At 35.9% G+C, this 17,555-nt stretch overlaps 1 protein-coding gene across 6 annotated transcripts in view; it reads left to right on the top strand.

Moving 5' to 3' along the window:
- Nucleotides 1–17,555, top strand: part of Gpd2 (glycerol-3-phosphate dehydrogenase 2) — a 126,269-nt gene that overhangs the window by 80,691 nt on the left and 28,023 nt on the right. For all 6 annotated transcript variants that reach the window (XM_013363264.4, XM_040294321.2, XM_005315786.5 and 3 more), the window contains 2 exons: nt 10,224–10,388; nt 11,221–11,365. In XM_013363264.4, the coding sequence (XP_013218718.1) occupies nt 10,224–10,388; nt 11,221–11,365 (310 nt within the window). The remainder of the gene's footprint in view (nt 1–10,223; nt 10,389–11,220; nt 11,366–17,555) is intronic.

A 17,555-nucleotide genomic window follows, 5' to 3' on the forward strand; every position in this document is an offset into this window, starting at 1 on the left:
TTGTTAACTATATAGTATACAAACTTCCTTTTTATTTCCGTTAATCAAGAAGATAAATCAGATATTCTGCTAGCTATTAGGTTGTGAAATTAAACTGACTCTCACAGTATTTGCACCTCAGCTTTTTTTGCCTCAGCATGTGACTTTGATTATAAAGGTTCAGATTAGTTGTTCTATCATTTCTCTCAGGATGATCAAGCTGTGGTAAATTGATTGGTATTAGCACAACTCACAGCCATTATAAATTGATTACTTTAGACAAAAAATAGTTTAACACCTTCCTACATGCTAGGCATTGTTGTCCTTGCTACAGATAAACTGCTGGAGGTGATGATGGAGAACAGAACCAAGTTCCTGCCTTTAATTTATTCATTCCTATGAGAAGTGAAACATCCATGTAAATCAGATGTCTCAGATTGCTGTTAAAAAAAAAAAAAAGTCCAGTAGGGCAAACTTATTTGAATGATCCAATTAAGATCAAAATTTTGCTTAGTAATGGTGAGTTTAGGCCGAGGCAAATGAATAATCTTACTGGAGATTGTATTTGTCAAGATGTGAGTCTGAATGTTTTACTTTTGTAGTTAAAAACAAGTAAATTCTGATTTTCCATTTCTTCTTCTTAAGGGAACCAAGCCTCAAATAAAGTTTCCCAATATACATTGAATCTGGGTTGCTAAAAGATGTTATTGTGATAACGGAGGAATGCTTATGATTTGAACATGAAATAAAAGCCTACCTCTAACCAGAGGAGAGGGAAGGTCAGTTTAGTAGAAGGCAATCTTTGTTAACAAGAGTTTTTTTCCTATAATGCTTTCACTCATATCTGGTCATTTCAGTGGCCCCAGGGGGATTGGCAGAGAAATTGATATTATCCCTACTTTATGATTGAAGAAACAGAGTGAGCAAAGGTTTGTGCCCAGGATTATAGTTCTTGGTGACAGGCTGAGTCCTGAATTCAGGCATGCTGAGTTTCTAGCCCAGTTTCCCCCCCAACCCCCAAGAGAGAGTGATGTCAACACTTCTGTATACAGTCTTTCAGAAAAGCAGGATGCTGGCTCTGGTCAGACTGATTTGATAACAATTTGATAAGATGTGGAATCTTCCTATGATTAGAGAAATCTGATAGGATACAAGACTGTCCCTGAAACAGATAAAGGTTCTCAAAAGGCTGCTTCCAGTTAGAATTCCCCAGCTGGTCCTTAGCACATGGTTCCATGTGTTTATTATGTGTCTCACTCTCAAAATCACCCCTGGGGCAGATTGAGCCATCCTGACGTTTTGTGAAAAGTTGTGTGCATGTACTCACACACAAATGAGAGGGAAGGCTGCGGGAGGATTCTGTGCAAGTGGAGGATCAATTCCATTTGCCAGTCCTTTGAAGAAAGAGGGTGCAACTACATCAAGTGGCTTCTTGTAACATTTTATGTAGTTAGATTCCACAATGGGTTTATTTGAAAATTTTGATTGCAACTTATGCAATTGGTAAAAAATGGGAAATATCAGTGAAATCATCAGGTTCCAGTCTGTGATTCCATCCGAGGAAACTGAGGTACAGAAGTTGTCACCTGTTTTCGGATGTTAGTTGTAGGTAATAAATAAGTAAAAATAAAAATCTGGCTGATTTTAGGAGAAAAGGAATTTCTTGAGAGGATGTTGAGCAACAGCAGAAATGTTAGGAAGACAGAATATCTAGCATGAAATTTAATGGATGAAAAATGATTTGCAGCAACTAGAGCCATAGGCAAACTGCTGTTCCAGAATCAGCGCACCAGACTTTGCTGCTGCTGATTTCACATCACATGTTACTCTTCCACCTATGCTGACATCTCTGTCATCACAGCTCCCAGAAATAGGGTGGGGCTGTTGCCATTTTCAGCACCCCCACCTTCATATTGGATGTTCTTTGGGTCAGTAGGTCTAGATTGGGAGCTGGGTAAAAGGCCATGTTGTGGTGGGTCACTCTTCCCCTCCTGTTGGAGGAGAGACTACTGCTCTGCAAGGCTTATAGGATGGTGAAGGAGATTAAATGATGGGAAACAAACCCAAATTAAACTAAAACAGAGCACCAGAAAATTATCTGCCATGGAAACATACCCATTAGTGGCTGTTTAAAGGATTAGAATTTGGGTTTTCTGATTTTTCCAGGATACCAAATTTATAGCTAGAGTTGATTTCCTTTGTTAAAAACTGGCAGCGGTTCCCTAGTGTTTAAGAGAAAACAAAGTCCCTTGGATTAAAATTTGGTAATTCTTATATTTTGAAACAACATCATTTTTCTCCAGATTTAAAACCATTCTCTTGTTTTCCTATCCTTTGTGACATACAAACAAAACAAAACAAAACGGAAAAAAAATTATTTGTTAATGGTTAAAAAATGAAGAGAGAAAAAGAGAAACAAACAGAAAGAGAAAACAATAGTCAGCAAGTGTGGAAATTAGACATTGGTTGTTCTATGTTTTAGAGAACGTTTGCCAAACTGGTGAGCAATAAAACCATTTAGAACTGGAAAATATTTGGACTTTTTTAAAATGTATTTTTAGACAATAACCATAACATATAATCAAGATATAAAATGGTCTTGGATTTTTAGTAATCTTTTTTAGCCTTTTAATAATAAAGGTAAGTATAATGATAATAATTTATACATATTGGGAATTATTGTGTTGTAAGCATGCATTATCTGAGTTATTTCTCACAATAATGCTATCCAATCCCATTATCATTCTCCTTGCATAGAAGAAAAAACAGACCCTTAGATAAGAGAATTCATATGAGTTAGTAGAGATTGGATTTCATCTTAAGCACACACTCCTATGATGAAAGCGTTGCACATCTTCCTATACTTTAAAAGAGAAGAGAAGATGTGTGGGGGAATATTGAGTTTGGTGATAACCTCAGAAGAAAGATAAAGGAGGTGTGCAAGAAAATAGGAATGGTTTTTGTTTTTCCAAGGTAGACTGTAAACTTGCTCCCATTTTTCAGTATCCTGAGGCAAATTGACCAATCTGACTTTTTTGTTTTCTACCCACCACAATGATACTTAGCTCAGTGCCTGGTACATAGTAGGAATTCAATAAATATTTGCAAAAGAAATGAATTTCAAGCATCCTCAAGTCAGTTTTCTTGAGTTAAGATGTCATGATGTCTAGACTGCAACTCTCAATAGAGAGATCTTTACCCACAAAGCTTGACCTTCCAAGAAGGCTTACCAATAAATTTAGTGCATTTCACAAACAAGCAAGGGAACTTACCCAGGGTTTTTAGGCCACATAATTGTATGGTTTGTGAAGGAGTCTTCTACAGTATGTCTTGCTGTCTGACTTTCCAACTTCATTTCAATTTTTGTCACATTGTTCCCTTTTCCTTTTTCCTCCTAAAAACTATATAAAAACACTATTTTTGGCTTGTGCTAGAGAGAGAATTGATTGTCCTAGAGCAGGCACACGGAGTCTTCATTGTAAACTAATGTATAGAACATTTTTGTACAGAAATAGCTAATGAATACCCAAAGCATTCTGTTGTTTGCAGTTTAAATGTGGTTTCATTTTTGTTCAATTCTAGCTAGATTCCTAAGTGTCTGAGAAGTAGAAAACTTACTCCTCATTAGATTTATTTAAAACTTTTTCAAGAAAGGAAAGTCCTGAGGGTATAGAAACTTTATGTACTTAAGTATGTCATGTTAAGGCATTTGACAATGTTTCCTTTACACAGGGCCAAAGACCTCAGATCCACCCTGATTGCTAATTATTCAGATTGTAAATAGCTTATTTGAGAACTTAGGGTGAGACAAAAGAAACATGAAGGAACAAAGGGCCCACAATAATGAAAAGGATATTGTGAAGAGAAAGGCCGGGCAGAATTATGATGCAGGTCACATCCTGTGCCTGCATTTAATTGTACCTTTGTATTTAATAATAAAAATGATTACAGTCTTAGTGCTAACAGGTGTCCCTTCTTGAGAACTGTGGTATGGATAGATGACAGCAAATTACTCCAATTCATAAACTTGGAATATTATGTTTTTATTTCAAGTTTCACCAGTCTAAACTAGAAGATATTTTTCTGCAAAAGTACACATCATCTCAAGAAGATTTTATAACTATTTTCCTGATAAATATATATAAAATATAAGCAAATATTTTAAAGTATAAATGAATGAAAAATATCACTTGATAGGCATTACTTAACATATTGGGATTATATTAATACCATTACTAATACTGAAGTCACATTTCTGGTACTTTACGCTTTTATATAAGCTTTGAATGTAATTGCAAATTAGTAGAGAATTTAATTTATAGGTGGTCTTGTTGCTAGAACTTAATTGTGTTAATTGCTTATGTTTTGTGGCTCATGTATTGGAGTGGTTAACTGCTTCCCTGGTCTCTGCAGAATTTACACTTCTTCCTTTTTTTTTTTTTTTTTTTGAAATTAGGTATTGAACCCAGGGACTTTCTACCACAGAGTTATGCACCCCACCACCCGTTCCCCACCTCCCTTTTTAAACATTTGAGACAAGGTCTTCCTAAATTACCCAGGCTGGCCTTGAATTTGTGATCTTCCTGCCTCAGCTTCCTGAGTAGTTGAGATAGCTGAGATAATAGGTCTTTTTACCAAATTTGTTACTATTCCATTGACCAAACAATTTCACATGGCTGAGTCCTGAATCATAGTAAAAGGGAACATCATGAAGACTTGTGACAAAAGGCATGGACAGAAAGGGAAGGAGAATGGAGCAATATTTGCAATATACTTCATAGCCCATACAAGTTAATAAAATTAAAATTTAAGCATAATTTGAGATCCAATGGAGAGAGTATGTTTTCTGATTTTTCTTTTTTTCTGATTTCCTTCATGGACCACTGGTGTTTTGGTCTTTATGAATGCCTAGTCTCTTTTAGTGATATTGGGGTAATGTCATAGAAGCCAGAAATGGGGAAAAGATTGAAGCGAACTCTTAGAAGGGATAGGTAATCATTTTAAAAGTGGGGCATTATATGTACTGTATGATTTCAGAAGTATCTAGATCCTCTTTGTGTATAGGATATCAAAGCCCAGAACTGCAGAGCATTACACATTATGCCAACCCAAATTAGTCACATATCCAGAAGCTCCAACCCAGGCATCCCAAGCCCAGAGTCACTCTACATCATACCTTGTAAAGTGTGTTTTCTCTGCACTGCTCCATGTGCTTCTTGACCCTTGTCACTCCTTATATAATAAACATTTTTAGCTGGGGATGTGGCTTAGTGGTAGAGCACTTGCCTAGCATGCACAAGGCTGCCAAAAACCACCACCATCAACAACACTTTTGGAAATTACATGTTGTCATAATTTACTTTGAAGACTATGTTCTCATCTTGAGTTTTCTTTTTCAAGCTTACTCATTATATATACTTAAAACAGAATTGAATAATCTCTTTACACATACACATATACACGTGCACATGCTTATTTTGTCCTGCCTCTGCCTGTACTTTTCCCATGATAAAGGAAAAATTTAAATGCAGTGGTTTTATTCAATGAGCTTGAGTTTGGTAGATTAGCCTTGGAATTACCTTTGCCAGACTACAAAGGGGAAGCTGCCAGAGAGGTCACTGTGACATTATCAGTCTGAAACAGTGAAACATTCCTTGTGGATTTTGTTAGAAATGGGATTAAAGTTTTACAGATATTTCTCACGAGCATCCTTTCCCCCTTTGCTAGAAGTAATCAAGGTGATTACATAAGACCCAGGTCAGAGCACAGTGAAATGAAGGAATTATTCTTAACATTGCAAAGTGCTGGTTTTTATCAAATATGAAATTGTGGGCAGGTGTTATTTTAATGAAGAAGTATTTTTTCCTAACAATTAGACTTTCTATACTGGGAGGCAAATAGTAGATTGGTCTGTATGTAGTGAAAGGCCATTTAAATGTATACTGTATTTAGAGGAAGATTATATGTACATTTTCATAGCACCACAGAACTTTAGACCTGAAGGAAATGAAAATTCCAGCTAATTTGTTACCTATTTTTTCCACATTTACTCTTTCTTTATACCCTTTACACATTCAATCATCATTACTCATTTTTTTCCAGCTATTTTGCATGTTAACTTAGTTGCCAAACTTTGACTCCAAGGAGAGCAATATTGCTATGTCTCCAAAATATTTATATGTAAGACCTATCTTTTAGATGGTTACATCCTGAAATACGCATGGTCACACATATGTCACTTAAAATACCTATCACTGTTCTGTGTTCCAGGCCATTGAGAGTTAAGACAAAATCTTCTCTACTACTACCAACCTTTATTCTTTTGGGTGGGTAGATTTTATATTTTGTTTTTCTAAACAAGGGAAAACAGTTATAGTTCCACCTCTTATGTGCTTCCTCCCCTATGAGCTGTAAGCTCAGTATGTGCACATATGTAAGATTTCAAGTGCAAACGAGAACAGAGCAGGAAACAGATTTTCACAGTCGCCGTCTGGGTCCTTGTGTAAGTGCCAATGTAAAGCTACTCGCTGATCAGTGAAACACAGTATAATGTTGCCTGGCTCTAAGGAAATGGATTTGAAAATCTAAACTTCATAAGCAGATCAATTGGGTGGAGATTTGAGATTATTGTATCACATTCCAATGACATGAAGTGTTGTCAAAAAGGTTTTTTTCTCCAGAAATAAATTACAAGAGGCATAGGGATACCTTTCAAAATGTCAGGAAGGAGGTTGAGAATAATTTAGTTAAGAATAATGAAAATATATCACTTACATTTCACGAAGCATACACTGCAAGTGTCTGGGGTCTAGGTATCTCACGGTGAATGGCAAGGTTCAGGAGGTTGAGGAAGGAGGGAGCTTTGCCCTGAATCCAAGGAGGTAAATGGTTAAAGTGAATATCTGGAAAGAAGAGGATTGCTGGATTGAGATGTGAACTTCTGGTCTCAGGAGGTGGCAGATTACTCCTCAATTTTTAGAAGATAATAGTAGCTAGGTGTGCATTCTTCTGCAGAGCAAGGGGAAGCTGTGGTGAAAGTCTTGAGGAAACCCTATCTCCCTCCCATTCATTCATCCTATATATAAGAGCTAGTTTGGGGTGATGTTTCAGATTTTCCACATTTGGGGGATTTCTATGTACTCTTCAGATGTCTTGCCACCAACTTTCAGATGTCTGAAATTTCTTTAGCAAGAGACAAAGCATTTCATTCCATAGTTGGAGGTAAGAATTTCTTTATCTGTTTCTCTAACATATTGAATAGCATTTGGCTAAACTCAGCACTTATTGGGTACCTATTCAATGCCTGGTACTAATAAGAGGAGAGAGAGAGAGAGAGAGAGAGAGAGAGAGAGAGAGAGAGAGAGAGAGAGAGAGAGAGAGAGAGAGCGCAAATGAAAGTGAGTTTGCTACCATCCCCTGATACGTGGACTCCTACAATGCAATGGGAAGTAAGTTCCATTGGGTTGAGGCTGCCCTGTGTCTTTCTCACCATCGTGTTCCCTGCATTTATCATAGCACTCAGTTCATGACAAAGGTTAATTATTTTTGCAAGCAGATGGATTTACAGATAAATGTAGTATTGGAAAGTTTATTAAAAAGGTATGTGCAAGACATAATGCCGATGCAGAAGCAGTGAACAATTTTGCCTTGGAAGGGGCAGGATGCAGATAAGGTGAGACTTCATGGTGAGATATTTGATCCAGATCATAAGAGACAAACAGAGGTTTCCAGAATGGCACTCAGCCAGAATACAAATAATAAGTGTGGGCAAAGTTAAGAAGTGTACAATGGCCTGAAAGTTCAGGGAATCACAAATAATTTGGCAATCCTGGATCCAAGAATACTGGGAGTAGAAGAATTGTGGCAGATGTGGATCATATCATGAAGGGTCTCTACATTATGTAAAAACGTGGTTGTGTAACCGATGTGATTCTGCAATCTGTATTTGGGGTAAAAATGGGAGTTCAAAACCCACTTGAATCAAATGTATGAAAGATGATATGTCAAGAGCTTTGTGATGTTTTTAACAACCAATAAAAAAAGGGGGGTCTCTACCAATAAGTAGCATTCCCCATTGAAGTCAAGATAGGTACTCCCAGCTCCTGAGGGTGGATGTGGAGAAATAAGGAGCAAAGGAGTCTTCTTTATCTTAGATTTTAAACTGCAGTTGATCTTCTTTACCTTAAATTGTATTGTGATTTACAAGCTAATTAGGGAGAGATTTCTTAATATGGAAGCAATAGCCTGATGAGCTATACTTATACTGCAGTGTAAGCCATGCATATATGATATACTGATGCTGTAATGAGATTTTGTATTTTTAAAATGCATTAAAAGAAAATTTTACATTTTCAAAATCAGTTTACACCCAAGTGATTGTGTAATAGATACAACACTTTACAAAGGAATCTATTTTTTAGTGAATGGAATTTCTGCCTGGTTCCTTGGAACAGCAATTTCATCTAGGATTTAAAATAGTTCATTTACACATGACTTTCCAGAGACTTGTCCTGTCTGTAAGTCAACAAACCCAAAATGGGTGAGCTTCCCTACAATATGCCTATGCTGAGAGCAAACATGACTTGGATTTCATGTACTACCAAATGCTTACCTCGGCCGGGTGCTGGGGAGGGTGTGTCATTCTTGTACAGACATCTGCCAGAAAGACTGCAAAAGATGAGTGCTGTGTCATTGCCTTGAAAGGAAAATCCCTAGTAGAATTTTTATTTAGTTTCTTTAGAGTGTGTGTATTTAACTCTATGGAGCACACCTCTGCTTTAAATAAGGAGCTCTGCATTAATAAAAGGGTTTTTTTTTTGTTTTTTTAAACTTAGTTTTAGACTAAGTTTTAAAAAAAATAAACTTATTTATTTTAAGTGATTATTTTAAGCAACTTTGGGGTCATGCTAAATGGAAACTTGAGGAATTGCTCCGCTTCCTTTCTATGCTCAGCTCAACTGCTGCTCCTGTTATTATTGTTTTCTTTCCCCTCCTACTCATCCTGTTAATTTTTGAATATATTAATCCCATAATAATAAAAATTTTGCATGTTGAGGTTTAATATGTGTTCCTCACTTGGTGGCATATATAATTTTGGGGGGAAGATTCTTGGCTGATTGTATTAATTCAGAGGTTTTGGAATAAGATATTTGTGGGGAGGGTTGGCAGAGTCTTAAGTCATTGATTCTCTCTTTATAACTTTGCCCTTTTAGCTGGAACAGATTGCTTGTGTAGTGCTTCTAGCCGTGCACAGGCTGAATCACAAGGAAGAAACTTTACATAAACCATTTATACTAAATGTTTGGTATGCTGGCAACATAAATCAACAACAATATCCATTACAAATTCATCCCTTTATCAGTATTATCTTGATAGAACCGATCCCAATGTGTGGGAATTTGAACTCTGCTTCAATACATCTAGCCCTGGATAATTAATTATTCAGGGCACAGAGAACCTGGCCCCAGCAATGTAGAGTAATTCTTCCTGGTCAGCGTTAACTCCACTGGCAATAATAAATAGAAAAAGTCTCCAGTGATGCCAGTATTTTAAAGTGATTAATCATCTTTCCCCCCTTCTCCTCCCCCTTAGTTTTCTTTAACTAGGATTTTTCAGCAATAAATCTTTAACAATACAGGTAGGAATTGTTCTGTAATTAAATTTTGCCCTGCTTAATTCCTTACCTTTTATGTGCGATTAAAAAAAATGTTACATTTTAAGGAGCCCTGATCAAAATTCAAACCAAGAAAAATCCTTTTATGGAATATGGAGAGATTCTCTATGGAAGATTAAGCTCTTGATTTTGAATATTAGATAGAGCACATACTCATAAAAATTGTTCATCAACACCAGTTGGGGTGTCAAATATTCTGAAGTTTTGAATTGCTTCACTTTCATGCTTATGGTTTTTCTGTATTAGGAAAAGTCTGACATATACATCTGTTCCTACATGGAGAGAGTAATTAGTTATTTCTTAACTTTCAGATAATTGATGTCAGCTCTGTAGGAAGGGGATATTTTTTACCATGTTTGTGGTACAAAATGTATTTACTGAAGTGGCAGGTGAAGGCCTGACTGAGAATGACCATGTATTTTCAAATCGTGCCCTGTAGAGCTGCCCAACCATCATGTATATTCTGGGTGACAGGGACAGATGTGACATATCTATTGTGACACACTTCTGTACCACCAGTCTGTGGCTCGAGGTGACTCCTGTCCCTCCCCGATGTTTTTTCCTGCTGCAGGACAACACAATGATGCACGGATGAACCTTGCCATTGCTCTCACTGCTGCCAGGTATGGGGCTGCCACAGCCAATTACATGGAGGTAGTGAACTTGCTCAAGAAGACAGACCCCCAGACGGGCAAGGAGCACGTGAGCGGCGCACGGTGCAAGGATGTCCTCACAGGTATGCCATGTCTCAGAGAGGGAGGTATTTCTTAGAATCTTGCCTTGCTTGTATAATGACTGACTTATAATTTTTCTGTCACTTTTCTTCCATTTAACCCAGGCTTCAGAGTCATATTAATTATATTCCTTATTGTCAATAATGACTGGTTTTACGTGAAAATTTTTCCCTTGTAGGAATTGGCAATTTTCCCCTTTGTGTTAAATAATAATAATAATAAGGATAATAATAAATGCCCACAAAATTCTCACAGATATGAATGCATTCCATTTTCTTTACAAAAACATATAATTAATAAAATTAAATAAATGTCCCAAGTTTCAAAGTATCACTTAGGTGACACAGGCAGTGCATTTACATGTCATTAAAATCAATCACCTTTAACTTTTGTTAGATTCTTTCTTGTCCTGGTCCTATGGCCATACAGGCAGCTGCAAAATTACATCATTTCTTGAACAAAATTAACACTGGGAAGTGTGTTGTCTCACGGCGCAGCTGTTTACACATTTGAGTTTTCAGGAGAAAGTGACTTATTTATTCTCTTTCCACTTTCTTCATGTGTGGCACCTTGATCCTGAGCATTTTATAAATAGACTGAGCACTACAATGAAAAAATGGCATGCTTTCTCTTTAATTTGGACTTGTTTTTGGTAAATTTACTCAGGAGTGAGCCTTTTGTTTGGCTCTTCAATAACTCTGGCTGCTCATGTCACTTAGTGTGGTATGCAATATACTTCGCCATAGGTTAAGTTAATAGATGAATTAATAATCCACAGCATCAGTGAACAGAGAAACAAATGGGGTGTGTGATTGATGCTGCTTTCTTTCACAGGACAGGAATTTGATGTGAGAGCCAAATGTGTTATCAATGCTACGGGACCTTTCACAGACTCTGTGCGCAAAATGGATGATAAGAACGCTGCGGCTATCTGCCAGCCAAGTGCTGGTGTCCATATTGTGATGCCTGGTTACTACAGGTAACTGTACTCCATCTTGTTGTTCCTCACCTGGGAAAGGGCACAGTGATTCCCTATGCATTTAATTTCTTCTGGTACACTCTTCTTAATAATAGATGGCCTAACTTGCTGTTCTAAATGAGGAGAAAATGATGGAACTCTTCTAACACAAAATATAAACCAGACTGGGGAAAATCTTAGCCACTTATGGCAGTATTCATTTCTAAAGTCTAATGGGGATCTATTTTTTTTACAGTGTATTTTGTTCATTATAGTCACTTTTAGAGATTAAATGCTGGTATTTTAAATTCTATTCTTAATAGGATATTAAAATTTAATCTCGTCAAACTTCCATAAAGGATGTTTTAATTAAATCATTAAGAAATTAATTTTGTCAAATATTTATTCTTATGATCAAGTTGGAAATATTAGCCTCTTAGATATTCTTCAGTTTATAACTTTATAAATATGTTTTTAAAACTCAGATATAATTTTCAGAATATCAAATTAGCAAAGATAAGTAGAGATGGAGAAGTGAGTAGGGATAGAGATGAAGTATTGCTATTAATTGAATCTCATTTAAGTGGGGTGATGGGTACACAGGAAACCATAAAAACTCCAACTTTTGTATGTTTTTGAAAATTTAGAAGAAATATGTATGTATTTCTTGTCAAATTATTAATAATGATTACTCCTAATGTATATTTTAAGACATCTGTGGAAAAAGTCATATGACTGCCAAGAATACAGAATTTATATGCTGTTGTTAATTCCATATGTGTTAAATCTAGTAGGCAAATAGTAATTCTACATTAAATAATGAATTATATGCAAAGATATTATGTCATAATTTGTTCTTAAAAAAGATTAGAAACCACTTCATTTCCTCACCTTGGGAGAAAATAGATTATGGCCTATCTAGACAAGGGAATATTATGTAGTCAATAAGAATTAAAATTATAAATAACTTCAGTTGTCCTAGGAAAATGCTAATAATACAATGTTAGTTTAAATTTGAATTCATATTGTCCTAGGAAAATGCTAATAATACAATGTTAGTTTAAATTGCAAGACTAGAGATGATCGATATATGTAATAGGATCTATATTTCTACATGTTTTCTACAGATAGAAAAAGACTGGAAAATATGTTAAATATTAATGGTTTTATCTGTAATGTGATTACAGGTGAGGGTTATTTCCTTCCACATTGTTCTAATTTTTCATAAAGAAACATAAGCTTTTTTTTTTTTTTTTTTTTTTTTTTTTTTGGTAAACTGGGGATTGAGCCCAGTGGCACTTTACCTCTGAGCTACATCTTCAGGGCCCCACTTTTTTAATTTTTAATTTTGAGACAGGGCCTCACTAAGTAATTTAGGGCCTTGCTAACTTGCTGAGAGTGGCCTTAAACTTGTAATCCTCCTGCCTCAGCCTCTTAAGTTGATGGGATTACAGGTATATGCCATCATAAGGCTCTTTGTTTTTTTAAAGAATATTTTTATTAGTTGTTGATGGATCTTTATTTTATTTATTTATTTACATGCAGCTCTCACACATGCTAGGCAAGGGTTCTACCACTGAGCCACAACCTACAGCCCAAGGCTTTTAATATGAAATAAAATAGATGTGCAAAAATTAGATACTTGGTATTCTCCTAGAAATGCTATCCTGCTATGTTATAGATGATGCTACCTTATTCATTATTGGCTCTCCAGTAATCAACTCTTTCTGAAGATAGTATAAGAGACACCTAATTTGTACCAAATACACTTTTTTTTTTTTTTTTTTTTTTTGCAATGGGGTGCAGAGGCACTTGACCACTGAGCCACATCCATAGCTCTATTTTTTTTATTTTATTGAGAGACAGGGTCTCACTGAGTTGCTTAGTGCCTCACCTTTGTTGACTGAGGTGGCTTTCAAATCGAAATCTTCCTGCCTCAGCCTTCCAAGCCACTGGGATTACAGGCATGCACCACCCTGCCCAGCCATACCAAATATACTTCTACTCAAAGTGTATTCAAGAGAGCTTATCTCCCAAATTCCAAAGTTTCCTATGCATTTTCAAAGCTGGAAACACCAATGTAGCTCTAATTTTGATAATAAAAATGTATGCATCGGTACCTAATTGAGTTTTAAAATAGTTTCAGATGCAATTATATACAGTCATTTTTGTGTTGGATTAAAAATATTCATGGCCTGCTAGTTTGAGTTTTTAACATCTGTGAGAACAGTGAATATGGTGTAATTATCAAAATTCTTGTATTTGTTTAGATTTACTAAATTCAACATATTCTTATGCATATTTTGTCTTATGTTTTCTTCACTATTGTCCCATGATGTCAGAAGACATTTTATTACTTATTATTCCCCAAAGGCCTTAGGTTAATTCTGTCACATAATTACTGCATTCTTTGGGACAAACCATTTTCTTTTGTAAATGCACCATTAAGATAGAAAAGCAATCAGTTATTTCAGAGTACATAGACAAGGAGACAGGACAAGAGTTAAGCCAAGGTCAGACCTTGGCATAGAACTTCGTGGTTTGTTCACTTTCTCTTCTACTAATTGTGTGACCTTGGGTAAGGTATTCCTTTCTGCTTCTGATTCCTTATTTCATATAGTATCTAACTTCTATTAAATCTGATAATGATTTTTTTTCCTGGTACCAGGGATTGAAAGAGGTGCTTAAGCAGCAAGCCACATTCATACCCTGTTTTATTTTTTGAGACAAGGTCTTACTAAGTCGCTTATGGCTTTCCTAAGTTGCTGAGGCTGATTTTGAATTTGTGATCCTCCCAAGCTGCTGGGAATACAGGCATGCACCACCACATCCAGCTTTTTAAAAAGATCTCAGGGTTTTTTTAAGGGGAGATGCGGGTACCAGGGATTGCACTGAGGGGTACTCAATCACTGAGCCACATTCCCAGCTCTATTTTTTATTTAGAGACAGGCTCTCACTGAGTTGCTTAATGCCTTGCTTTTGCTGCAGCTGGCTTTGAACTCCCTATGCTCCTGCCTCAGCCTCCTGAGCCGCTGGGATTACAGGTGTGCGCCAACACACCCAGCTAAGATTTTTTTGGACAATGATCTTTGATTAATTTTTATCTGTTTTCTTGACTGCTATTTCCTCGAATCTTGGTAGTTTCTAGTTTATAATAATGCCCATAGTTTTTCTTTTTCCCCTACCATGCTGGTGATTTAATCAAGGCCCTTGCACATCCTGAGCAAATATTCTACCACTGAGCTACATTTTTAGTTCTGCAATAACTAATTTTTGAATGAATCCTAACTTTTTTTTATCCACTTGCCCAAGTTGAGATAATTGCTTTTTTATATTAAAATGTTAATATAACATTTGTTACATTTTGGATCAGGAATGTCCCCCAAAGACTCATGTGTTAAAAGCTTGGTCCAGTGTGGCACTAACAGGAGGTGGTGGAAACTTTAAGGGGTGGCCTAATGAAAAGTCTTTAGGTCATTGGAAGGCCATGAATTTGAAGGGGTTTGGGGGATTCTGGCCAATTTCTCTCACTCTCTTTTGAACCCTGGCCATGATGTGATTATGGTCATGATGTGTCACTTGCTTATCCCATGATGTGCTGCCTTGTCCCAGCCACAGTGTCTGCTGCTAATGAACTGGAACCTCCAGAACTGTGAGCCAAAATAAACTTTTCTTTTTATAAGTTGATTATCTCAGGTATCTTTAATAGTGATGGAGCACTGACTAATGTAACAGTTATAAAGGTCTTTTTAAATATGGGAACAAAATATAATTCTTCATCTTAGTTCCCAGGTAATCCCTATAGACAAAAATAAATAAGTAAAATGAACATAAGTGATTAATCAGAGATTTCTATCATTCTGGAAAGGAGAGAGACAGTGAAAACCTTTTCCTGGCTTCATTCAGTTTTCTGAAAGTCAGTAATCTTCTTTAAGTTCTTTCCATAAAAGTGTATGCTTTTACTTACACATATTTGTCCTGTTACAAAATTTGCAGTAGAGTGGTCACATGATAGATATTGTTCTATAGTGTGTCTTGTATATTTTATAACAAAATAGATAGGTTTTTAAATAATAAATATGTACATATATATCACCTGGATATAATATTTTCAAAAAAAAAGACCTTTTAATCCTAAAAATTTAGCATTAGCCTTAGAACCCCTCTCCATAGATCATTAAAGTGTTAGATCACAGCTAAGTCTGTTTTGGTCCAAAATGAAGTAAATGCAGTTTTCTTGAGAAAAAAAATAGTATTTTTATTGGTAGCACTGTGAACTACAGCCACTGTATATGGTGTTGCTGAGGAGTGGTCCACAGCCTGGCTCCCATTCTGGCTCTGTTGCAGATAAGTCTCTTAGCTGTGGACTGTGGCCTGGAGTAAAGGTTTATTCCTTTTTTTTTTTTTTTTTTTTAATCGATGACCTTGAGGCAAGGACAGCTCTGGTGTACCTCAGGATTGATTTTCCTCTCCCCATCAAATCATTCTCTTGGGTGGGGTCAGAAGATCTCAGACTGAAATGAGTCTCTGGCCTCATCAGTCAGTCACGCTCAACAGTTGTGACCATGTCTGCAGGGACGAACCAGAGCTGGTATGAACCTTCTTGGGCTGCCCTGCACCAGGCTGAGGAGAACTTAAGACCCAGTGTGGCAGTTTCAGCCTGATTAGTTTGGCATTTCAGAGTTTAGTAGCCATTGATTTATCAAGTATAGGATGGTAAATCAAGAATGAAGGCTGTGCTGTGTATCTTGTCAGGCCATTTTCCGAAGCATCTTTGTGTCATTTGTAAATTTTGTTTTAACCTTAACTAATGTTTTACATGTAGAATTATATTGCATTATGGTAATAGCTTTCTTTTTTTTTTTTTTTTTGGCAGGGGGAGGCAGGAGGAATTGTTTCGATTTCAGAAAAATCCATAATACAGACATCAGTTTCTTAAAAGCACTCTTTAAGTTATATAAAGCATAAATCTGTAATTTCCATCAGAATTGTGGCTAGGTGCTCTTCCCAAAGCAGCGATAATATACCAAATTACTAAAATACATGAAAATAATCTCCGCCTTCTTCCTACTGAATCTTTTTCCTGCTGACAACAGATCAATTTTTTTTTGCATATTGTGTACATACCGTTAGCTCTAACACTGATTGCTAAGTAGTTAACAATAAATTGATTTCAGTTTAACTAAAGGTACTTCAGGAAAGCAATGGTCTGCAAGAGAAAAATGTTCATTACCTTTAATCCTCGACACTCACATAAATTAGCTAGCTTTTCCCTCTGATGTCAAATGAATCATTCAAATTGAAACGAGACCTGTGCCACACTGCATTGTATGTACCATTACTATAGTTGATACCGTTATCGAACTTTAATGTGACCTTGCAGAATTAATCCTTCATAGGAAAACAAACTTTTCTTCCCTAAGGGAGAGTATGAATTAGGTAATTTAAAACTAATGAAAGATATTTCCAAGTGGATTCTTAAATTTTTATACCATTCATTAATAGCTTTGTCTTCCCTCTGTGCTTATTAATTTTATGTTTGACACATATGTCTTCACTTAAGCAGTTGATTCTCTACAGGTTCCAGTTAAGTGTGTGTTGGTAACCATCACCTTCACCCTTTAAACTGCTTTTATTACACTGAAATTTTTAAAGGATTCAGTAGCTGTGCTTTGCTAACTGCATTTCTTATCTAGGTTGTTGAATATTAGAATTATTTAAGTTTTTCTGGTTCATTATTTTAGGTATCTATGTTATTGGTCCATGAGATGGTTGCACCTAAATTATATCAGCATATAATTTATTTCTCAAATGTTGGAGTATGAAATTTATTATTTTTCTTCAATTATGTACTGTTTACAAAATTAATTGCTTGATCTCTGAATGTTTTAATTACCAATCTCAAAGAAATTTATTTACTTAAGGATATATCACTCACGATCAAAATAGGTACCTATAATACTTGTGATTAACTATGTTTAAGATTTTTAGAGTTTTATAATAAATACAAAGAAAAAAGGGTATAGTCATATTTAGAGTTCAAAAATACTCAATATTCAAAGTTTTTTTATATATTTAAGTGAAAATAGTTTCCTCCAAGTAACACTGAGTGAAGGTGAGAATCTTTGCTGAAGTTCTAAATGATTGGCACACTTCTTTGGTGCTGTTTGGATTTCCAAAGTAGAAGATTTGTGTCCATTCTCTCTCTTTT

Source organism: Ictidomys tridecemlineatus, chromosome 7, assembly GCF_052094955.1.
Source record: "Ictidomys tridecemlineatus isolate mIctTri1 chromosome 7, mIctTri1.hap1, whole genome shotgun sequence".
In the NCBI taxonomy this organism is placed as follows: Eukaryota; Metazoa; Chordata; class Mammalia; order Rodentia; family Sciuridae; genus Ictidomys; species Ictidomys tridecemlineatus.